Here is a 25441-nt window from a genome sequence, read left to right on the forward strand (position 1 = left end):
ATCCCAGAATGCAGAGAAAAAAACTGCGCAGTGTGAGCTAGTCAATGCGTGAACCTGTGAAACAACAGATACCACACCTAACCCAAGGCTCTTTTCCAACACTTCACATATGTGCACAACTCCCATCTCTTAGGACACTCCACATTTGAGTAATGGCTGCAAATATCTGATGTGTTTCCCTTAGCAAAAGATTCAATTACTGCTTGCGATATACCTATAACCTTTATTCGTTTCATACAAGATGTTGGATAGCATTTTCAAAAGACTATTCAACATCTCAGAGTTGAATGAGAAGTCAGAGTTGGTCAAGGATGCAGTCTGGCTTTTTGCAACTTTTAGTTTCCTGTACTTTGCTAATTTTAGCCCTGATTTTCTGTTCTTTCTAGGATCTAAGGAATCCCTGTTTTCATCTACAATCACAACTAGTGAGGAAGCCATGACTGTTTTAGAAGAAGTCATCATGTACACATTTCAGCAGTGTGTGTATTACATCTCAAAGGTAGGTGGGTGCTGGCTTTATCCTTCTACCGCCTACTTCTCAATACCCCATCAAACGAGTTGACCACAGTGGTGTCAAAGCATATAGCTAGTTTGGGGTTGGATCCAAATAAACACACACCTAACATGCACATAAATATTGCTTAAACAGATAAAATGGAAGGAGGTTTGATCTAGAATGTTTAGGCACTAAGTGCAGGTATTACTGTAATAACAATGGAGTGGAGTGGAATTGAGTGGAGTGGAATAGAGTGGAGTGGAGTGGAGTGGTTTTCAAAGATGAGGTGCTAGTTGAAGGCAGAACATTATTAATAAAGCAGTGTACGGATCTCTCTGCTGCCATCTTAAAGCATAGGCGTAAGACTCTATAGGAGTGCAGATTGCACTTGTATGACTAGAGGTCAGTGGAGTCTGCACTACAATGTGATGTTAGTGCTTACAAAGATCTTGACTCTGTTATGTCCAAAAATCCACCCGACAATTGCAAGAAGGTTTGAGAGATGGGCAGTTTGCATGGGCCATGCCCAGCTGGAATTGAACAAGAGGATAATTATGAAATACTGCAGTTATGCACAGTCCCCACAGGAATGCACTCCTTCTCTTCCACTGATTTGGAGTAGTTTGCCATTCATGGTAATCCTACCACCTTTGACATGATAGGCCTCCGAGTACTGTGAAATTAAGACATAGGTCCCATTGATATTCTACTAGATTATGCCTTTGTTATCCACAGCTGTTGCTTACTTTCTGCTTTACTGCAATGCCAGTGGAGTTGGGAATACTTGCTCCTCATGCAGATTTTGTTTCCTTGATGTGAAATTTCTCTCTACCGTGGTTGGCTACAATATCATAGCAAAACCAAAGGGGATGATGGAGTGTTGAACATTGCAAGCAATGATCCCCAGTAAACTGATATGGGTTTAATCCATCATCATTCTTTAGCTCACTCCACCACCCCAGTTCAGACACGGCCATATGCAAATCAGTCTGACCCTGTGCCTCATAGGAACAGTCCAGCCCCTTTGGCTTTGCTCTGGCTACAATATCATACCATATACTTTACACCACAGATGACTGGTTCAGAGGCTCATGCATGTGGATTCTAAGCCAAGGGTATGAATATGAGTTCTGCAATGGTTTGTACAATAATGCATCACAGAGGCATCAAAAATAGCGACACGAAGCAATTGATAGCCCTTTATTGGATAGAAAAGTGGTCCAATGACTGGCTTCTGCTTGAGTCAGATTCAATCATCAATTAGTCTGTCTGCTTACAAGAAGAATGACTATTTCTCATCATTTTAAAAGTCCAAAAGTGTGAAACACAACCAAGACTGCCCCTCACGATCTCCTAGCACAGGACAGAAGAGTAAACATGAGTGTATCGCATTGGTCATGCATGGGATAGTAACTCTGTGATAACATTTCGGGTTATATCTCAGATCTCACAAGTATGGTTTGTTGTTCATCACTTTAGTGTCCTAATAGGCCATAGAGTAAACAAATGATTATCGGTTTTCTGACATTGTTTGGCCATGGGTGGATATTATAGTTTAATTGTACCTCATTATGTGGTACTGTAAGTGGGTTCCTAACCCATAAATTAACCCTGGTTAAGCCTCGCCTTCTCTGCTTGCTCTTGCTACCCCAAGCAAGTCAAGACCCTTATTGTGCACTAGTAGAAGTGGCCCTGGGATTCCAGTGGCAAAGGACACATACTCCCCAGTTGAGTTCTTCATTGTAACCATTGTCTGTACCAGGGCCTTAAAAGAAGCTTGACAGTGAGTGCCTAGGAAGAGGGCGGAGGGTGCGGCAGGAATAGTGACGTTTTCACACAAATATTTTTGCTTGTCTGCACTTGACATCCGGAGTATTCTTTCCCAAAACTTCCACCCTTCCCAATTAATGGGCATATTATCAAGAACGGCGATAAATTATCGCCGCTTTAGCGGCAGGAAACTGCCGCTAAAGCGGCGATAATGGGCTTGATAATATGCCCTTGTGAATTCCAATAGAAGCCCAGGTTCTAGTGTCAAGGACATCAAACCTGGGCTTCTATTGGAATTCTCAAGGGCATCAAGCTCATTATCGCCACTTTAGCGGCAGTTTCCTGCCGTTAAAGCGGCGATAATTTTAACGCCGTTCTTGATAATATGCCCCTTTATTCTGCCAAAATCATTACTAAAGTCAGGAATGTGGCGTAAAGAATAGGCTTCTGAGAAAAAAATATTTATAGCTGAAGGAACTTCATAGTAAAAAAACCAGATCCATTACGCAAAAAGAAAGTATTTAACTTGGACAAATTTTAGAATCCACCAAATTCGCCTAAGGAGATGTTCAAAACTGTAAACTCCTTCACTCCGCAGGCAACCTTTGACTTACTGCTCTCAGTGAAATCAGGATCCCTGGAGGAACCCTGCCCTATTAAGATGTTAGACTTAGGCGCACCTTCTTTGGTACAAATTCTGACTGACTTGTCCAGCACTACTATAAGATTGACGTCAGTTGCATTGAGTTGGAAGCATGCAATCGTTAGCCCATCCTGAAAAAAGACAACAGCTGAACCAGCAATTCTTGTAAGTTTTAACTGTCAGAACCAGTTCAGTTTCTGGAGAAATGAGAATGGCATTCTCTCCATATTCTTTCAATCCAGTAAGATCTTGGAGGCCACTCAGTTTGGTTTCAGAGCTATGCATAGGACCCAGTCAGCTTTGATACCAGTGGTGGACAAGATAAGGTACATTTTAGATCAGGGGTGTGATGCAGCCCTCACACTGTTAGAGCTTACGGCTGCCTTTGACACCATCTCTCACAGGATCCTGTTTAAGAGGCTCCCAGAGATGGGTGTCAGAGGCAGACCCTTCTTTTGCTCAGTGCTTATCTCCAAGGGCACATGTCCTGTCAGATTGGGTGTTACCTTATGACTTCGTTAGGGCTAGGTAAAGCATACATAAATAATATAATCAGCCATTTATTGATGCAATCTTCCATCGTTTTGTGATCCTTCCACCAAAACTCATGTGCATCCAATTTTATTTTCTTGACTGTATTCTTAAAAGGTACTGTGAATTATACGCATATCTCCCGTTTTACAGCAGCAGCTGTCCCAAGTGCTGTCTGGCGCATGATCGATCATTTACAGAACCTTCTTAAAAACTTTCAATTAAATGAGATTCGGGTTCCCCTGCATTTTGGTGGAAGAGTCACAAAATGACGGATGACTGCATCAGTATTAGACTGATTATAATATTTGTAAATGCTGTCCCAAGCCATGACAAAGTCATAGCATAACACCCAGTTTGACGAAATACGTTTTAGATGTCTGGAACTGCACTGACTGAAGGCACAGACTAAACAGAAGACCTGAATCAAGGACTACTGAGAGACTTGCTATTTATGGAGGGGTGCGCTAGCAACCTCTTTAAAAAACTTTATTTCCAACCTGGAGAGCATATAGGGGTGGCTGCTTTCCCTACCTGCTGAGCACCAAAGAAAGTGTTACCTTAATGGATATTTACTCATATTGGATTGTTACACGCACAGATTGGAGGTGTGCGTCAACACTCCTCTAACCACCTCATTTTCGCGTTCTCTGCATTCTTCTGTGGTTGGCTATAATGTATGCACAGAAAAATCTAGAAGGAACATGTAACCACAGAAGAGAGCTCCATTCTGTTGCGAGTGTTATGCTAGAATCTAGAAGGAACATGTAACCACCACTCAGACCCACATATTGGAGGAAATTTACGAACACTTTGCACCTGGTTTGAATCACAAAATTGATGTCGGGTAAAAGTGCTGTGTTGGGATTTACTTTCCAACTCAAATCATGACTTGCGTTGGAAGGTTGCCTAATAATAATGCAAGGAAGTGCTTGAGCTACTTTTCACTACTTTCTTTCAATGGCGCATTCCTTGAGTGATTCATGGGCGATCCCATGCAGCCACCCATGGGTTTTGACGCAAATTCCTAAGTGCTAACATTTGTAAATAGGGATTTGTACAGAAAATTATGCCTCTTTGAGATAGGCGTAACAATGGAGTAAGTTCACATTTTTCCAACTTTGGGGCAGATTTATGTTCCCTGGCGCATCCCTGCAAATCGGCATGGATGCGCCAGGGAAGATGCGTCACGCAAGTTTGCCCTTGCGCCACAGCAGATGCGCCGCATTTACAATGCGGTGCATCGTGGCGCAAGGACAAGCATATACGTAACGCATCTGCCGGCGTAAGGTTGGCGCAGTGCTGAAGTTGCGTCGCAAGCGCGACGCAACTCCAGCACTGTTCCAACCTACCCTATCCCTAACATGGTGCGTCAAGCCTTACGCCTGCTTCAAGCAGGCGCAGGGTTTTGACGCATCAGCGTTGGGAAAGTGACTCAGTGAAATCTTATATATTTCACTGAGTCACTTTTCAGGGGCGTTCCTGCATCGGAACGCCCCCCCTGAGTAGAAACGGCCACATGAAACCTGACGAAGGTTTCATGTGGCGCAGGGCTTTACACCGTGATGCATCTCCGTAGATGCGTCACGATGTAAATGGGGCGCAACATGGCGCAGGGTTTACACCGCCGCTGTGTCACAAAAGTGACGCAACGGCGGCGTAAAAGTGGCGCAAGTCTGATATAAATCTGCCCCTTTGCATTTGTGCTGCCCTGTACAGCACCATACAGAGTGGGAAAACTATTAAATCTTGTAAATGCAAGGGGGCAGATTTATATCAGACTTGCGCCACTTTTATGCCGCCGTTGCTTCACTTTTGTGATGCAGCGGCGGCGTAAACCCTGCGCCATGTTGCGCCCCATTTACATCGTGACGCATCTATGGAGATGGGTCACGGTGTAAAGCCCTGCGCCACATAAAACCTGCGTCAGGTTTCATGTGGGCGTTTCTACTCAGGGGGGGCGTTCCGTCGCAGGAACGCCCCTGAAAAGTGACTCAGTGAAATCTATAAGATTTCACTGAGTCACTTTCCCAACGCTGATGCGTCAAAACCCTGCGCCTGCTTGAAGCGGGCGTAAGGCTTGACGCACCATGTTAGGGATAGGGTAGGTTGGAACAGTGCTGGAGTTGCGTCGTGCTTGCGACGCAACTTCAGCACTGCGCCAACCTTATGCCGGCAGATGCGTCACGTATCTGCTTGTCCTTGCGCCACGATGCACCGCATTGTAAATGCGGCGCATCTGCGGTGGCGCAAGGGCAAACTTGCGTAACGCATCTTCCCTGGCGCATCCATGCTGATTTGCAGGGATGCGCCAGGGAACATAAATCTGCCCCATCGTATTTTGTGCTGGAATGCTTACCTTCCATTACAAAACCGATGCTCGACAGAACACACTCACCCTTGTGCTATGGTTTGAAGGGGGTTTGCAATGGCCCTGCCAGCCTACAGTGCACCAGTGCCTGGGGAAAGAAAAACTCTTTATTTGCAGCACCAGTGCTTAATTTGAGCCGCGGTTGCAGGTGTGGCCCACCAGCACTCAGTTTTGGAGACCGTTAGAAGTGGGCGATCACAACAAGTTAACAGGGAGAGCCGAGCCAAGGGTCTGGCTCGGATCTTAGAGGCTGTGCATGTGCTGAGTCTTGAAAATATATGCTATGTAAATCATTCAACAAACCACATAAAACTGGTGGTTTCTTCAAAGTTGGGAAAAATACATTTCTTTAATATGTGGAAGCTTCAACATTAAAAGGGCACATTATAGCAGTGCACTGAGAAGAACATATTAAAACTACAACAGGTAGACTGAGCGCTTCCATACGCGACAATGAAGAAAAAAGAGTTTTGGTGAAATAAAATATTAAGATCACACAATTTAAGCAGGGAAGCTGCGATTTACCCTAGTTTTCTGATTTCACTTTGTACAAATCAGCAAGTAAATGGGTAACTATTTGTCTGTCAATCCTTATGTAAAAGATTTGTTTTGACACTTAGTCCATTCTCCTTCAGTTTTTAAAATACAGCAAGAACTCGACAGGAAGGTGATGGAGCGCTTTACAGGAGCACCAGTTACATTACACAGGGTCATCACCTGCGTTGCTTATAGGCATGGGGAGATTATATGATTTCACCAGAATTACAGGATGTTGAGCCGACGCCGAGGCTCAAACCTGGTTGTTCCCGAGTTCCACAGTCAGCACCTGTGGCTGTAACACCACCACATCCAAAGTAAAGGGAGGGAGGCAGAAGCCACAGGGAGGGGGGCAGAAGCCACAGGGAGGGAGGCAGAAGCCACAGGGAGGGAGGCAGAAGCCACAAGAAAGTTCAGATTGCTGTGGGCTCGAGTTTCCAACAGGACATCGAGCGGTGGCAGAGCCATGCTTCAGGCTTCCAGTGACTCGCCAACCTCTTGGAACCAGCTCTTGTTTGTCCCCAACTAAGGGGCATATCAACAAGGGCTTTATCTCTGCTTTTTTGGCTTTAAAAGCCAAAAAAGGAGAGATAAAACTAGCGCCCTATCAACAACAGGGTGCTAACATGCAAATTTGCATGTTAGCACCCTTTTACTCTACGCTTCCCCTTGCATCTCTAATGAGATGCAAAGGGGGCGTTCCAGAGTAAAATAATAGGAGAAATGTCGCTAAGCGACATTTCTCTTATTATCAAGAATGTCGCTAACCCTGTTAGAGACAAAAAAAGCAGCGCTAACCGCGGTTAACGCTGCTTTTTTACGTCTGGTATTTTTCTGACTTATTACTGGAGAGTGGATCACAGGTCCTGAAAGAACCAGGGTTGAAAGCAACAGTACAAAGTACTGTTAAGAAACCCTCAATCACGTGTTAGTTCACAGGCGGGATTCTAGCGGTATGTTCGATTATCCGCTACTTGATTGACAAGGTGACAGCATCATCATCGGGTTAATGAATGCTTCCTCCACCCGGAGGCAATTCCTCTGGTTTTTTCAGTTGTGATCAGAGAACCGTGTTAGGTGTGTAGTGAAGTGCTATATAGTGAGTGAGAAAGAAGAATTTAAAAGACTCGAAAGAACCAGTTTGTTATTTTAATAAAACTGGGTTCGAGTTAGAATAAAAATTACTTATCGTGCACAGAGCAGACTATTTAGGATCTAGTGCACTAAGAAATGTGTCCAGAAAATAGGTCGACATGTTTCAGCCTTTTCTCATGCCCCGAAGGGTCATATAGGCTTTCATCAGGACCCTAGTGTATGTGTAGGAGACTCTATAATTGCAAAGGATCTCCCTCGTGAAATGGGTGGGTACCGTTGTTTCACCAGTTGGTCTGAGTTCAATTTGAACCTGTTTCTTAATTGTTCGTTTGGAGGGTTACATCTGATGGGGTAAGCTGTGCCCGCTCTTTGAGGCGGCAATACGTGACTTGTTCTGTCACTGCTTCTCTCCACCCGGTAGAAGCCTATATGACCCTTCGGGGCATGAGAAAAGGCTGAAACATGTCGACCTATTTTCTGGACACATTTCTTAGTGCACTAGATCCTAAATAGTCTGCTCTGTGCACGATAAGTAATTTTTATTCTAACTCGAACCCAGTTTTATTAAAATAACAAACTGGTTCTTTCGAGTCTTTTAAATTCTTCTTTTTCACTCACTATATAGCACTTCACTACACACCTAACACGGTTCTCTGATCACAACTGAAAAAACCAGAGGAATTGCCTCCGGGTGGAGGAAGCATTCATTAACCCGATGATGATGCTGTCACGTTGTCAATCAAGTAGCGGATAATCGAACATACCGCTAGAATCCCGCCTGTGAACTAACACGTGATTGAGGGTTTCTTAACAGTACTTTGTACTGTTGCTTTCAACCCTGGTTCTTTCAGGACCTGTGATCCACTCTCCATTGATATTTAAACGTTTGAGACAAAGAAGCTGAGTGGGTCATACCCCTTCTTTCTCCCCCCTTTTGATTTATATACATTTTTCTGACTTAGCCATGATATCCTATGGAAGGAGGATATCATGGCTAAGTTTGCCTGTCCCTATCAACAAGGTAACGTGAGATTATCGCTGGGTTTCCAGCGATAATCTCACGTTAGACTGTTAGCGTGAGGATTATTATCGCTATTGAGATAAGCGTTGCTAATAGCACGCTATCTCAGCGATAAAAATTCACACTAGCCGGCGATAATTATCCTAGCGCTAAGTGCGCTTAGAGATAATTATCGCCGGTTGTTGTTGATATGCCCCTAACTAACTTTGATCCAGAGCAAAGAGACAGAAAAACAAAGGAGGGAGAAAGGAGGAGGAAGGGAAAGACTGCAAAACACTGAAAGAGAGAGAAAGCAGAGTTGTAAAAGAGCCTGAAAGAGTGATAGGAGTATCTGGTGGGAGGAGACATGAGGTGGGCTCAAGACTGCACACACAACCTTGGTACTCGGCACCCCTCCTTGGAAAGAGCTGGCCGCAGGCTTCCGAGACAAACTCTGGACCCAGGCTCTTTTATTTAATTTTTTTTATAAATGTAGCACTGTCAGCGCTGCGTTTCACCAAAAGTTCGTAATTGCCCCTGTCATTACCGGTGTTAGTCTACAATCTAGGAAGAGCGTGTAACCACCGCCCAGCTATGCTGACGGCAGTGAAGTCTGTGGACAGATTCACGACAGACCCACCCAGGCCCCGAGACGAGTTCATTCCATGCGGTGCCGAGGATTTCACGGAGGGGACCGGGATGGGGAGGCTGGAAGTTTTGCGGTGGTTTGGGGAATTGTCAGGAATGTACTGCACAGTAAACGGCTGTCCTCATAAATAATGAAACTATTCATGGCAGATGGCAGCGCACTTCCGCGTGAGGGGCGTCCTGGCCGCGCTGGCGCAGGTTAAACGTTTCCCTCTTTAAATAGGCCGCATCGTGTGCATTTCAACAGTGCTGGCAGTGTGCTTGCAGGAGAGCAGGCCTGTGTCTGCTGCAGGGCGTGGACATCTTTGGACTTTTAACGGTCGCACTTTTTTCCCACATACTTCTATTCAAGTCACAAGCATCTAGTGTGAGCTTTTTCCGCTGGAAAGAACCTTTCAGTTTTCACCTCAGACCCCCTCGGCCCCATAGATTTCCTTCCATTTCTCTCTGGGTGTACCTCTTCGCATCTCAGAGTCTTGATATCGCGAGATTTCTCATTGGCTCAGTTGCATCGCGGTACTCTTTTTTTTGCGCTTTTTTTTTTTTTGCGGTGTTATATATCGCGATCTTGGACTAAGGGCATTCATTAAATCACTACCCAAAAGCACCAGAAGGCAAACCACAAAGGCAATTTTTTTTTAATAGGTTCGGGGAGATCACAGGATGTTGAGTCGACGTCCGACTCGAACCTGGGCCCAGATCTTCTAAGCCTTTGCGTTGTCCTTGCATCACACAAGGTGACACAAGACACCACAAAGGTGTAAGTAAGCTTTATAAAACCACGCAAGGGGCGATTTGCATGCCCTGCGTGACTTTGTTAAAAAAATATAACGCAAGCAGCACCTTGCGCTGCGTTGCATTACATTTCGTAGTGGTAGACGTTCCATGGGTGGAGCATGGCCGTGCCTCCACCCACCCATGGATTTTGACGTAATCCCAGATTTAGTAAAATCAGTAATTCTGGAATTGCGCCAAAATGGAACTCCACCCGACCATGGTGTTTATTTCTCCATATTACTTTCTCTTTCTATGCATGTATTCTGCATCACCCAAATAAAGAGGAATTGTCTCTTAAGATTGTCTTTGTGCAGGAAGGTATTCCTGCCCGCACAAAAACAATCCTGCGTGTAACAAAGGTATACAGGTGCCAGGGTCCTTGCGTCGGCGCTAGCCAGCCTCAAGTGTACCAGTGCAGGTGGAGAGCAGAAGACCATACTATATTAGTATGATACCTTCTCTTCAGCTCTCTCACTTTCACACAGCACAGCACAGCCTGAACATTTAGTATATGTGCCCGCTGGTTCCCTAGTTCCAAAGACGGCCACTCTGGCCATTAAGCTACATCTCCTCCCTACTGCGATGTTACAGGGGCAGTTTTTTGCGCTATAGTGTACATTTCAATCAGTGCAAAGAAGCAATTCCTGCCTCCTCAATATTCATGAGGCATCGTTCCTCGTCATCCTCAAGAACGGCTAGATGGAGGCGGCAAGCGAGAGCAGTCGTCTATCTTTGTATTCTTTCACTCCAGGATGCTGCAGTTGTGAGATGTGTCAGGATAGGCCAGACAGTGAACGCAGTGGCAAAATAATGTAGCACATTGCCAAAAGAACATTCACCGTTTTCTGCGCCCCTGGCACCTATAGCTGTCGCTATGTGGAAAATCTCCATTAGTAAATTTTATATATTTTTCTCCACCGTATCAATAACTTTCCTGTAGAGAAGTCCATTCTGCTTCAGTCCCATGGAATACAAGGCTGTTTCCTTCCCTTTCCTTACCAGGAGTTGCACTTGCCATGCCCTGCTTTTATATTCTTGTGTGCCTTTCCGGGGTGGACAATTAGGAGTACACTGAGGGGCAGATTTATGTTTCCTGGTGCATCCCTGCAAATCAGCAGGGATGCGCCAGGAAAGATGCGTCACAAAAGTTTACCCTTGCGCCACAATAGATGCGCCGCATTTACAATGCGGCGCATCGTGGCGCAAGGATAAACAGATGCGTGACGCATCTGATGGCGGAAGGTTGGCGCATTGCTGGAGTTGCGTCGCAAGCGCGACGCAGCTCCAGCAAGGCTCGGGGTTGCCCTATTGTTACAATGCTGCGTCAATCCTTACACCTGGTTCAAGCAGGCGCAGGCACAGGGTTTTGACGCAGCATGGCCGGAAAAGTGACTGAGTGAAATCTTGTAGATTTTACTCAGCCACTTTTCGGAGGCGATCCTGCGCCGGAACGCCCCCCCCCTGTGCAGGTACGCCCACATGTGGCGCAAGCTTTACAACGTGACACATCTCCCTAGATGCGTCACGTTGTAAATGGGGCGCAACATGGCGCAGGGTTTACGCTGCCGCTGCGTCACAAAAGTGACGCAACGGCGGCGTAAAAGTGGCGCAAGTCCGTTATAAATCTGCCCCTTAGTGAATAACCACAAACTTTAGAGTTTGAATGTTCTCACTGCATTTTGCAACATCACCCCTTCCAATGTAGCACCATCTTGCCTTTTCCTTCCCATGTACAATTATTGAAATTCACTGGATTTTCCTCGATCACAGGAATATTATGACCTTCAAAATTAATTCTGCTTCTGTGAAGCGAGATGGGAATTTCAAAATGCAAACTGCCTGTGTAATGCACCTACTGTACACTTAGGGTCCATTTTTACTAAGCCTTTGCATTCTTCTTGCGTCATGTAAAGCGATGCCAGGCAATACAGAGCTTAACCTGGTATTGCGCCCAAATGAAACGCCAACCGACCATGCCGTAACAATGAGAAATATGTTTATTTTCCTTCAGTACTTTCTTTTTCTAAGTGTCATTCTGCAACACTCCTAGAAAGAGGAAATTGTCCCTTAGAATTGTTGTTGTGCATTAAGGTATTCCTTCCTGTACAAAAACAATCCTGCCCGTAATGCAGGCATCCTTGTACCATGGTTCAACGGTACCTGCGTGAGCGCTAAGCAGCCTCAAGTGCGCCAGCGCAGGTAGAAAGGTGAAAAGCATCATATCTCTTGTTGCTTTCTGGCCTGCGTTGCATGCATGTTTAGTGAACATGCCCATAGGTGAGCATATCTTTTGGGAATTGGGCCCTATGCTTCCAACCCTGGACTTTCCTTTTACATACCATTTTTTTCAGATACCTTCAGGGCCGTTTCTAGGTGTTTTGCCGACCTAGGCGAGAATTGAAAAATGCCGCCCCCTCCCTTTTTCTACCATCAATCACTCTCTCCCCCTGTCATCCAGGCTAGAGAGGCACACCCTCTACTGCCGAACCCTTCTATATTACTCTCATTTACTATCAGGAAACACGATCACAAAAGTCAGTCCTGCAAACGACCTCAACGAAAGGCCCACGCCAGACCGTTACGGTAGCCATACACTCACAGAACTATGTACACGGATGCCCAATAGAGCCTTGTGTTTAAATACCACCGAGGCGTCAAGTTCACCTCGTTTTCAAAACCAGAAACAAAAAAAAGAGCATTGCTCACTCACCCAGTACCTGTCCTCAGTACCCCACAGTGAACACAATCTTCCGTGCTCACTCGGCCAGTACCTGTCCTCAGTACCCCTTGATGAACACAGTTTTCAAAGTCACTGTCAGTACCTGTCTTCAGTACCCCTCAGTGAACACAGTCTTCAATGCTCAAACTGTCAGTACCTGCCCTCAGTACCTGCCCTCAGTACCCCTAAGTGAACGCAGTCTTCAGGGCTCACTCGGTCAGTACCTGTCCTCAGTACCCCTCATTCAACACAGTCTTCAATGCTCAATTGGTGTGTATCAGTCCTGAGAGATCCTCGGTGAGTACCAATCCTCAGTGCCCTTCGCTCAGTGCCAGTCCGCATAATCCCTCTTCAGTGACAGCCCTCAGTGCCCCACTGTCAGTAGCAGTCCTCAGCGCCAGTCTTCGGTACACCTCGCTCAGTACCAGTCCACAGTGCCCCTCTGTGAGTACCAATCCTCAAGACAGTCTATGAGTACCAATCCTCTGTGCCAGTCCTCAGTGCCCTTCACTATCATTCAATCAGTGCCAGTCCTCAATGCCTCTCCGTGGGTAGCACCCCCTCAGCACCTCTCTCTCAGTGACAGTCCTCAGTAATGTCCTTGCTCTCGCATCACTGGTGCCCCTTCCCTCTTGCATGGATCATTGAACTCTCTGTCCTCGTGCCCTTCTCATCCTACTTGCCGGCACTCCCACCTTCACCCGGCAGCTCTCGCTTCTCTCACGTCGGCTCCCGCTTACCCTGGAGCGCACTCTCTGATTCCTCCTTCTACCTTTCACTTCTTCTCCTGCGCTCCCTTCTTATCCCCGCAGCCTCAGTATTCGGCGCCTCTCTTCCAGGAAGCCTCCTTCCGGATCCCCTCTCTCATCTACAGGGCTCTCTGCACCAGTCAATGCCCCTTGTGCATGGCTCCCTCTGACCCAATAAGCCCTTAAGACTGGATGGAAATTCATAGTTTTCCATAGTTTTGAGGGTGCTGGCGTTGCAACAGGTTCTTCTGCCACGTTAAAGCTCCCAACGTGGAGGCCTAAATATCTGATCAATCCTGCGGCCCTGCTTGAGCAAAGTCCCTAGTCCAGAGTGTGGCATTACACCCCTGCCTGCATTTAGGGAGAGAGCCTCTGTCCCTTGTAGCGCGCCGGCGGACGGCCCGGAGACTGGGCCGAGGGTACAGTCTTGTGTGGCACTCTGCTATCGGGGTCGGCGTTAGCAGGGGGCAGGCTGGAGTGCCCGGCAGCGAGATGCTTGCGCTGAGTGCCGAGAGGTGGTACCTGGGCTATCGGTGGGCTGATGCCCCAGCCGCTGGAAAACGAAGGATAGGTGAGGTAGGGGCTGTGCTGCAGTGGAGGAACAGGGAGGCAGCCCATGTGAGTTCTCAACGGGCGGAGCGCCGACAGAGACCTGCGGAGCTCTGTTCTTTATACGGTGCCTCTGCCCTATTCAGACCTGCCTCACGCCTGGAAGGGGGTGTGGATGGCTCCCAGACACAAACGGATGGGAGCCGGCTGCATAGGGCGCCGCTGGCAAGCCCGATATGGCCGCACGTGGCCCTGCGAACCGGCTTTAGCATTGTCTGACTCCCTATCCCCTGCCACCTTCTTGTATCTGCTGGGGGCAGGGCCGTTTCTACCATTAGGCAAGACTAGGCGGCCGCCTAGCTTTACTTTCGTAGGTTCAAATAACAAAAAAATCCCCCCTTTTGCCGCCCTAGGCGGCCGCCTAGTCTTGCCTAATGGTAAAAACGGCCCTGGATACCTTAGTTCATTTGCGTAAGTAGAAGCAAACGAAAACTGCAGTTTAGAGCACGCATGAGGTTAGGTGAAAGCCCAGCAGTGCTGGATTCTGGGAAGTTGGCACACAACTTAAACCTTCGGCCAGTTCTCACTTTTATACCCAGTAGCACATCTGGGACTTGTAGGCTCATTCTTGTAGTAGGAAAAGAAAAATTAAAACTCCCACACCATAGTTACTAAAATGGCTGAACTGAATGGCACATTGTAACCTGGCTGGTAGGAAACAGGATTATCAGCCTCAGGCTTCTTCTCGGAGGCAGTGGCCGCCTCTGTCTTTCAGGCCTGGCCAGTCTATTTCTGGACTCTGTTTCTGGACTACTGTCATGCAGTTGGAGAACATCGCTATGTTTCACTGTATTTGCATTTGTGGTTTGTGGTGGGCTTAGCTGAAAAAAGAGACCTTTAGGCTGGACAGCATAAGTAGGCAGCAAAAAGCATAATGTAATGCAATATGTTCACCAACTGTGCTGTGGTTATGAAAACTTTGTGACCACATAGCCTTATTTTAAATAGGAAATCCTAAGCAGCAGCAGATGCTCCAGCAGCCGGAACGCAAATACACCATTGATGTGGTTGAACTAAGTCCTGTGTGGAGCTGGGGAGCAGAAGGAGATGGTTACGAATGAAGAGTTGCAATTTATGGTGTTGTACAACACAGAAAGTGCAGGATTAAAGGCCTGCAGTGTTGTTTGATGGACCCATATGTACTGTGGTCGAGAGGACTTCTGGTTACGAGACTCTGACAATTGGAAGAGGCAGATGGAAACTTGGAGAAGTCCATGTGTATGAAACAGGCGCCATTTCATGTGCACGTAGGAACCGAGCAGACACAGGATAGCAGAGATGAACTCTGGTATCTGAGAGCGATGTAGGAGGTTACCATCAGCTTCTTCAGATGTGAGTAGGAGATGTTCTAGGACAAGGGAAGAGGAGACCACCTAGAGCACCTTCACCATGGTGACATTGGCTCTCAACATATTACAATGTGATCACCACCTGGGGAGGGGTGGAAAAATGTTGTTTCCGTGCTAGAAAAATGCCTAAACTTGGCTTTGAGGCTACAGGGAGCGCAAAGTTCATGTGCAAGCTGTCAGGTAGGGTTTTCCTGTTCCCAATCCAGTTAATTCCAAAATGCAGTTTTAAATGAGGGCAATTTGTTTTCAGTGTAAACTAATTACATGGTTTGTTGATCTCGAACTGTGGGGCATATTATCAAGCATGGCGTTAAAATTATCGCTGCTTTAGCGGCAGAAAACTGCCCCTAAAGTGGCGATAATGGTCTTGATAATATGCCGCAGAGAATTCCAATAGAAGCCCATGTTCTGGTGTCAACATGGGCTTCTATGGGAATTCTCTGCGGCATATTATCAAGCCCATTATCGCCGCTTTAGCGGCAGTTTTCTGCCGCTAAAGCAGCGATAATCTTAACGCCGTTTCTTGATAATATGCCCCTTAATTCTTTCTAAAAGAAGCTACGTGGAGTGTTTTGTGTTCATTAATTGTAAAAGGTGCTAACAGAACCTTGCTGGGCATGTTAAGGCACAGACTGGACCTGTGTGCCATATGTGACTTAGAAGCTACCAGTGTGTGTGCCTTCACATTGTTTGGAAGTGCGATGTCCCTATGATCGCCACTCCGTAGATCTGACCTCCATGTGTTTGTCACAGCCAAAAACATGATGCCCTGCATACTTAGGGCAATCTGGGAACAATGCTTAGATTGAAGCCCACAAACATTCTGTTTACTAGGTTTGATTTTATACACAACATTTATTTGGTGTTTATGCTGTTGACAATTTGGCTTATTTTTGGTTCCCAGGTTTCAAAGAAATTAGATGCGTTTTGACATTTTTCAACAAAGTATATGATGCTTCTGCAATTGTTTTACTTTTTTGGCTTTGCCTGTTGAAACCTTTCAACAGATCATGTTATATTTCACAAGAGGTAGTGGGTCATGTTGAATAGATCTCTGTAATTGAACACAAGAGGAATGTAAGCTGATAAGCCACTTTGAAATAGATAACTAGCTACTGTCCGGTTGTGCGGCGATTTGCATAGACACGGGCACTAGACCAAGGCCTGGTTTCAAAACGTTTTCTATAAAGACAGAGCTTTTTTTAACTGCACCTCTAACGAAAACCTGATGTGTCATATTATTATGCTGCAATACCTAATCTCCTTTTCTAAAGCATAATGCTTGCATACCTCTTTCAATCAGAACACTGTACTGCTGACAATTTCACACATCGCACAACATTTGGCATTAAGGATGCCTGCAAATGAATTTACTCTCCCAAGGATAAATACTGAACTATCCCTCTCTTAGCTCAGTTCATTTGTCAGATACGTGTTCCATTTGTTGCACAGGTCTAGAGTTACGCCATCATCTTGGACATATTTTAAGACTTAATGCAGTGGTTCTCAACCTTCTGACTCTGTGGCCCCACACTTAATCTTAACTGGTACCCAGTGACCCATACTGAATCATTACTAGAATCCGGGGACCCACACTGAGACATTTTTGTAAGCCAGGGACACCACCCGAAGCATGTTCGATGATTTGAACGGCAAACTATTTCACAAAAAGTACAGAAACAAGCATTCATCAGACAAATACACAAATTATTGCATATTTTAATTTTAGTGGGAAGGTTGGAGCTGTTCTAAATGTGATTGCGGTCACTCAGACTCCATTGTATATTCTATTTCATGCACTTGCACTGTTCCAACGAATCAATCTGAGGATACTAATTTCATTTTTAGACTTCAAGTTCCTTCACATTTACAGAACGTTGTCAAATTTTCAGTTTTACATTTGCTTCTTTATTTATACACACTTTATTAATCTGTTAATATTATTTAATTTTGTAAGCAGTTGTGGACCCTCTGAATAGGCTTCACGGACCTCCAGCGGTTCCCAGACCACAGGTCAAGAGCCACTGACACGATAGGTTACATCTGCTATTCTTTACACAGGCCCCATGTTTACCAATAGACTGGCCAAATATGACACATCAAAAACAAACATTTGCAATGCAGTAGGTCTCGCATTGCAAGAGTTTAAACTAATGTCATTACCTTTTATTTATCTGTTTTGATAATTAACACATAAATACAAGGCATTGTCATTTACAATGCCAATAGCTCAACATCTTGTAAATGTACGACCTATATCATTTCAAAGAAACTTCCACTAGTGTCCCGGGCAGCTTGGAAAGTGAAAGCGCACATGGAGCGCTGAATGTTGCAGGAAAGCATGTCATGCCTGCAGTAGGAGAAACTTGTTATAGAAAATAGTGCTTACAACCTAAATAAGACATACCGTGTAACAACAGAAGTAAATGGGCCAGACCTCATGGGAGGCTTCAAATGAAGACAAGGCAGTACTAAGGAGTCACTAACAAGCCTAATAACGAATCAGAAGTCAGCATTTACAAAGGACAGTGACACAAGCCAATAAAAAATAAGGATGGAGCTTCAAGTTCATATTCGAATACAGCATGCCTTGCAGAGCAGCGCATGCGCTTCCCAAGCTCAACCTAAAAAGGGATGCTGGGTGCAGTGCACTGCTTTAAGGGTTATAATGGGAAAGAGCTACATGGCTCATCTAGCTGTAAAAGCAGCAACCTACCATCTTTCCAAACGCATATGCATGATTTTTCTCTTCTGAGTGGTAATGCTCCTTGGTACTGTGCTGGTCTAAGACATATTGGAACATTGTATTAATGTCATTTAAAACGCTTCTTGTAAAGTCGAAAGTCTTTTTAGTCAATATGTTTGAAAAACTGTGGTGTTTTCCCTTTACAAAAAAATACTTTTTTCACCGAGTTACCCCATTTTCTAAACTCCTCTAGCAGTTTTGACTCATTTGCTAGTTGCAGTATGGAAACATTTGCCAGGGCTTCTTTTAGCTCCTGGTTCAGCTTTGGGTAGTTATCAGAAATCATTTTAGTAAGCATTTTTTGGTAGTACTCCAGTATAAAAGATGATCTAAAGTGAAAAATAAATCTGTCACAGTGGAAAGCTGTTGTGCTCATTGCGCTAAGAGCTTTCTGGAAAAAGGAAACAAGAAATATACATAAATGCTTCTTCTGGTGAAGGTGAAAAATGGGTCATATGTCAGTAATTGAAAAGTGTTGGGTAGGTACATCAATACTAGGCCTTCCTTGTGTTCCGAGTGTCTCTTTCGGCTGGCTTTTTTTGTGAGGGACGTAGAAGCCCTTCTCCATAAATTCCTATGCTTCCTGGTGTCTATAGAGAACAGGTCGACAGGGATCTCTTGATCCATGTCCAGTCAGGAAAATTGCAGTCAATTATGACAGGGAAATGGCAAAGAAAACAATGTGTCTTTTTCCAAACTTCAGAAGCAGTATTTCTTGGAGGGAGGTGAGGACGTTGGTTAGAATCAAGTTTTTCTTTTACAGAAGGAGAGATGATATTTGGCAGGTGGGCGAGATCCCTTTTGATACGTGTCAGTAATGAACTTTGTGTTGCCTTTTAGGCCTTGTATGTGTCGTTGCCAGCCTTCCTCGAGGGCAGCCCATTGCCGAGTGAGGCCTGGCGGTTATCGGCTCAGGTGCCTGATGAAGTTCGGCGAGTCGTGCTGATTTATCAAGCCACACTGGACCTTCTCCACCAGTATGAAGTCCACCCTGAGATCGCCTCACAGATGTTTGCTTATCTCTTCTTCTTCTCCAACACCTTACTCTTCAACCAGCTGATGGAAAAGGGTGAGTCTTGCCGTGCTGATCGGGACTCAACAAGTCTTCATCAGCTTAGCTTTATAAACGGGATCTATCAATGACCAAACATGTCCTTATGATGGATTTTCACAATTCATTCATTAAAGAAAACATCCCAATCTATGCATAGAGCTACTTGAGCGTGTTGAACACGTGTATGCCAATAAGAGAGTTAACTTATTTATTTTCAAGAATTAAGAATTCTTTTGCATAGGTATACATTTTTTTGACACAATCTTTTGGAAATCACTGACCTATTAGTGACTAAGACTTAAAGCACTAGATATGCGCAAGTATCTCATACAACATATATAACAGTTGATAGAATTAGATGAAACCAAGACTTATAGATTACAGAAAACCCTACTTCAGGTTGTTTGACTATGTCCATCATGGAAGCTCTGCATAGCTGTACAATGTCATTGTTTGGGAAAGAGATGTCCCTCACATGGTGATGGATGTGTACCCCTGCTGTCAGTGCCCCAACTGTAATGATGTCTGGATCCCTGGTGATTAATTTTGCGGTCGTGGGTAATCACGGATCATGTGTCTGCTCCATGACATAGGCCTGTGTCTAGGATTGTGGTCTGTTTTGACCGGGAGGGCTCCCAAAACCCTCATGTGGTGAAAGGCTACTGCTTTTGCTAGGAGCTAAATAGCACGAGCATTGTGTGGCAGCATACCGTGTAGTGATACGTAGAAGAGAAAAATTATTTTTACTTGTGTCACTTGAGTGAGATCTACAGGCTCACTCATTTAAAGTTTGCCTACTGTGTGCGTAACTCACCCTTGGCCTACATCAGATTGGTATGTAGTGCTGCATAGTGTGTGTGTATGTGTGTGTGTGTGTTTTATACATTAGCTGGGTGTATGTGTGCCTGTGAATGGTGCAATACCTAAATGATGCAGTGCAGTGCAGTACTTGTCTATTACATGCATTTGCTGGGTGCAGTGTGCATGTGAATGGCACAATACATGGAAGATGTGCTGTGTAGTGCGTGTAGGTTCTATGCATGTGCTGGGTGCCTGTGAACGATGCAATACATGAAAGATTCTGGATTCCATTTTGGGAGACCCAGGTCTCAATATAGGAGTAGGAGGAGGTAGAGGAATTCCCCCAGACTGATTTGTGGATTGCTGCATTCCTGTGAGTTGCTTATGACAAACCTGTAGATGGTAGAGCCAGGCTCTGCAGCATACTTCTAAGAATGCTCTTTGATTCAGAGAGCAGTCCCTGGAAAGGGACCTGGGCACATCTCAAGAAGGAGATGGAGCTAATAAAGGAATCATAAAGGTTACCTGTGGCCTTGGGGTAACATTTTGATGCACATATCACTGTGGCTGATATCCAAGTGTGAACCTCTAGTCACTTCAATGGCCTTTTTTGTGAGACTAAAAATGTTGGAGTCACTCCTATTGTGACAGTTTGCTTTCTGGAGGAAGGGCAGGGCAGAGGAGGAGGTACTTTAAAAGGAACCAGACCCCCAAAATAAACTTAAAAGACTCAAGCTCTAAATCACATTTGATGCCTGGAAATGGACTATAAGAAGGGGATCTCGAGGCCCTCAAAATTGTCAACTGCCAAGGAGCCAGCCAGGCTGTGCAAGAAGGAGTACCTTTACAAGACTTCTGCCTGTGACAGGACTGAAGGCTAGGGCCTGCCACTCCCCCCGTTGGATGAGGGGACATCACCCACGGAATCCAAGACCACCTGCCCATTGGACCTGGAGCGCCAGTGAATGCTTTTGGATCTTTCAAGTGAGATGTGAGGAGACGGCTTCTGCACCAATTGGGTCATAGCCCATGTGTAGAAGGAAGTTGACAACCCTGTATGCCAAGTGTAGCCGTAGTGAAGATTGCTGCTGTGCTGATTGGGCTGTAGACCTTGTATGGATTGAGGTTGGAGACCCTGTATACCAGGTGGGGTCACTGGGAAAAAGGCAAGCAGGCTGGTCTGATCGAGACAGTCATCGAGAGGAAGAGGCCTTAGTGGTAACCCGTGCGGGCCAAAGCCCAGGCAGAGAATCTGCACCAAGAGCGACCAATTAATCAATGGGGAGGATCCAAGGCAACTTTCCGGCATCGGATGATCTTTGAAGACACCCAGCCTTCCCCCGTAGGACTGTGTTAGAAGAACTCAAGGACACCTGACTGCTGCACCTGCAGGTCCACATGTGCAGTATTCACCCGGGATAGCCACTGCAGCTTTAGCACCCGCGAGGGAGGTGCGATTGGAGACTCCAGTCATACATGTCCCGTAGGACTGTGTTAGAAGAACGCAAGGACACCTGACTGCTGCACCTGCAGGTCCACATGTGCAGTATTCACCCGGGATAGCCACTGCAGCTTTAGCACCCGCGAGGGAGGTGCGATTGGAGACTCCAGTCATACATGTCCTGCTGGTACAGGTAAGACTGATAAACGGGACAGAAAGCCCCAGGGGAACTTGCCTGCTATATAGTGCTTCGGCCCTGGACCACTTTTGACTTTAATTGGAGTTGGAATCCTGCGACTTGAACTACTAGTAGGGCTTAAACTGAATGTCACCTATCGGGAATGAGAAAACCACTACTGCTAGCGAGAGGGGAGTGGAACACAAGAACTGCCTATTGAAATACTAGATGCCTGACCTTGGGGGACTGAATGTATTCTTTTGAATGCCATATTTTACTTAGTATTGGTATATAAATACTCCTTTTTTAATAAAAGCAAGTTTTTGAATGGCCAATCATGTGTTGCTGCTGCTGAACATATTTTTAGTGGTGAGCCTGTGTTCGCGCTCTTCTGTCTATGTCCCACTCCCTGAGAAACCTTGAACTACTCAACCTGCGCTATCACTGACAGTCAGAAGGTGTACTTGGCCCAGGTGCTCAGAATCCACAGTAGGTCGGGCCCCAGGATATCAGTAGTAAAAGGCCTCAACCACCACTGTTGAACCCACTAACTCCTGCTTGCCCTGTGGCCCTCTGAACGGTGTTCCAGTTGGTTCACTAGCCAGATGTGGACTCAACTCTTCACGTGGATGTGTTCCATGCAAATTCGCTTCTGCCCTCTTCCGTCAGTCCTGGAATATTAGTTTGCTATTACTACTTTAGTGGTATAGGATGCACAGTGCCTGAATGAATAGCAGCATTCACTTTTGTGCAGTAGGCAGCTTCAGTGCACAGGAAAGGTTATTTAGAAACCTACACACATAGTGACAGATGAAAGAGCGGGCGGCTCGACCTGTTTTCCTGACACACTCGACCAGAGCAGGAATACCTGTAATTTATCTCTGTTCCGGCTTTTCCATCTGGTGCATTTGTCAGCGCTCACCGCAACAGTAGGAGCCATATACTTTTTTTAATCTCTTTTATAAATCGTTATTCAGTAATGATGTTCTGTTTCTACATTTCGAATGACAAGGATCCCTTAATCAACTGGTCTAAGAAGGCTGAAGGCTGGCCCTTGGAGCGGAAAGGAATGACCTTCATTGTTACATAATTCAAAAGTCTTACACCTTTCCAAGATGTCTGCCTCTGTGGCCTTCCACTGGGAGCCGGACTGCTGCATTCCAGCATGCAGTCCCGGGAGATGTTTGCACTGAGGAAAACTGATCGAATATGTTAACTTCTCTCCTGTTAAGACCGCATTTTATCAAGTTACTGAATTGCTTTGTCAGGTCCTGTAATCAGAGAGGCGTGCAAGAGTAAGTCAGTGCATTAATAATACATAGCCCTGCTATTTTTACAACAGGACAAGAGGCTCGGAAGAAAGAGAAAGCGAGGCTGTTTTTAATCTGTGTCTAAGCGAGGCCCAAGGGAATGGAGGCTGGAGGTAGTGCACCATCGATTGGATAACAAGTCTGCACTGTAATTCTTCTTACGTGTGCCCTCCCTGCCCTCCGAACCCTGTACAAACCCCTGTGTCCAGGGGGATTACAAGTTATGCAGATGTATCACCAGTAAATTATTGGGTGCAATAAAATTCTCAAGCCTTTATCAGTTTTGGCAGGCCATACCTATTGGAATTCAACAAGCTAAAAATGCCCAGTAATTACCGTTTAACGTGCAGATCTTGGTGCAGTAAGCATGTTCCCCACTGAACGTTTCGAATAACTGCTATTTCTCGTATCCAATACATTATAACTATGTTGCAGTTCAATAAATATCCGCCAGGCCACTCATAATGTAGACCTTAAAGTATGCAGGCTTGTTTTATTTTAAATGTAGATGAGTTCTATGGGGCAGATTTACAAGCCCCTTGCGACATTTTTACGCCGCCATTGCGTTACTTTTGTGACGCAGCAGCGGCGTAAACAAAGCGCCACGTGGCGATACATTTACAACGTAACGCATCTAGGAAGATCCGTCACGTTGTACAGCTCTGCGCCACATTATACCTGTGTCAGGTATAAAGTATGCAGGGTGGGCGTTCCGACGCAAGAAAGCCTTGTAAAAGTGACGCCGTGAAATCTACAAGATTTCACTGCGCCACTTCTACGACGCCACTGCGTCTAAATCTTACGCCTGCTTGAAGCAGGCGTAAGGAGTGATGTAGCACAATAGAAATAGGCATACCTAAGCATTGCTGGAGTTGTGTCGTTCTTGCGACATGACTCCAGCTATGCGTTACCTTTACGCCAACAGATGCGTGACGCATCTGTCATTCCTTGCACCATGGTGCGCCACATTGTAAATGCGACACACCGATGGTGGTTCAAGGGGCTTTTTGAGTGACGCAAGTAAACTGACATATCTCTGCTATAATGCAGAGATGCGTCAGCTTCTTGTAAATCTGCCCCAAAGTTCTTATTAAGTGGAGTGGCCACCTCAGTATCTAATAATGACACATGACTGCAAAACAACATTCCATGACTGACGTCCACAACTGACGGAAGGGAAGACTTCTGAATTTGTCATAGGTCAGTTACGCAGGTCTCATCCCAAAGCTGTGATTTTTAAAACATTTCACCAAGAATACTGTTCTTCCTCAGTGTCAGCATAGGTTCGAAGTGAAGGTAAAGTGTTGGAATTTGTCACACATCCGGGCCAAAACAGTAAGGAAATAGGTTATTTTCAGGTTTGCATGAAGAAGCAAATGTTTTCTTTCCTGCTTAAGCACCCATAGATGTAATATATGCCAATCATCAAAGGAGGTGTGGGATTACACCTGGCCATGCAGTCACTGCAGATAAATTGCATGTCCAACAAGGGAATCCAACATAAACCAAGGCCAAACTGGCATCATTTTATGTGGAGTGGCTATGACTGTGCCTGTCTAGTCATGCCATAGTGTCTAGGAGCTGACCCATGAGAGGTGCAAGTAAAGATCACCACCAACAAATTACAAACTATGCAGTGAGTAATAGGAGAGGGGTACACATTTAACATTGTCCTCTAGAATATGTCAGTGTCTCATGATCTCCTGCATATCCCTGTGGCTACACCAGCTACAACCTGTGAGATACAGTCTCACTCCAGTCACTAAGCTTTCTGGGGAGAAACGACCTTTACAACGCGTCTTGAGCCACTCGTACCATTTCCCCACAAGCGGAACAGAGCTTGCCTTAACTCTGCATATGCATGGTTAAGGCAGTGTGCGATCTAGATGCTGGGATGGGCGGGCACAGGAAAAGGAATGATCTGGAGAGGAAGCTGTCTAATAAGTGTGGCTGGGATGGGGTTTTCGGGGGCTGGGAGTAGCTTTTAGGGCTCAGGGTTGGGGGGTAGTTTCTAGGGCTTTGGGTGGGTTGTTTTCAGGGCCCGGGGGAGGTCAGGGTAGTGTTTAGGGCTCAGGTGGGTTCGGGTAGTTTTTAGGGCTCAGGAGGGGGGTCGGGTAGTTTTTAGGACTAGGGGGGGTCGGGTAGATTTTAGGGCTGGGTGGGGGGGGTCGGGTTTTTTTTTTAGGGCTTGTGTGATCTTTACCACACATATCCCATTACCAGTCATGCTTTAACTACGAAATTACATGGAAAAGGCATGCGTGTTAAAGAAATGCGTTGTTAAGATGCATCGTTGTTCGGGCAGCGCTGTAGAGGCACGCATGGCTGAGCCATGCGTGCCTCTGTCATACAACCTTTTTTGCTTTCATAAGTAGCCTACAGATATTACTGATTGCTTCCCTTGATTCCTTCACCATAGATGTTTCCCTGGGTGCACTTTACTACTAAGCATGCAGTTTATGTGTTAATTCTATTGATAATCTAATATATGGAGTATATCTGCTATCTACTTGCGCGGACACACTTTGGCATATGTATAAGGAAATGGTGCACCGCGGGGGCAAATTTTACAGTGCCACGCTGCATCATTTCCAAAACGTAGGGATGCACCCTAGTT

At 45.6% G+C, this 25441-nt stretch overlaps 1 protein-coding gene across 2 annotated transcripts in view; it reads left to right on the top strand.

Annotated features, from left to right (window-relative positions):
• The window catches only part of RADIL (Rap associating with DIL domain), a 448013-nt gene that overhangs the window by 338173 nt on the left and 84399 nt on the right, over nucleotides 1-25441 (top strand). For both annotated transcript variants that reach the window (XM_085629184.1, XM_085629183.1), the window contains exons 7-8: nucleotides 387-499; nucleotides 18881-19109. In XM_085629184.1, coding sequence (XP_085485310.1) covers nucleotides 387-499; nucleotides 18881-19109 — 342 coding nt within the window. The remainder of the gene's footprint in view (nucleotides 1-386; nucleotides 500-18880; nucleotides 19110-25441) is intronic.

The sequence above is a fragment of the Triturus cristatus genome, chromosome 10 (genome assembly GCF_964204655.1).
Source record: "Triturus cristatus chromosome 10, aTriCri1.1, whole genome shotgun sequence".
Lineage (NCBI taxonomy): Eukaryota > Metazoa > Chordata > Amphibia > Caudata > Salamandridae > Triturus > Triturus cristatus.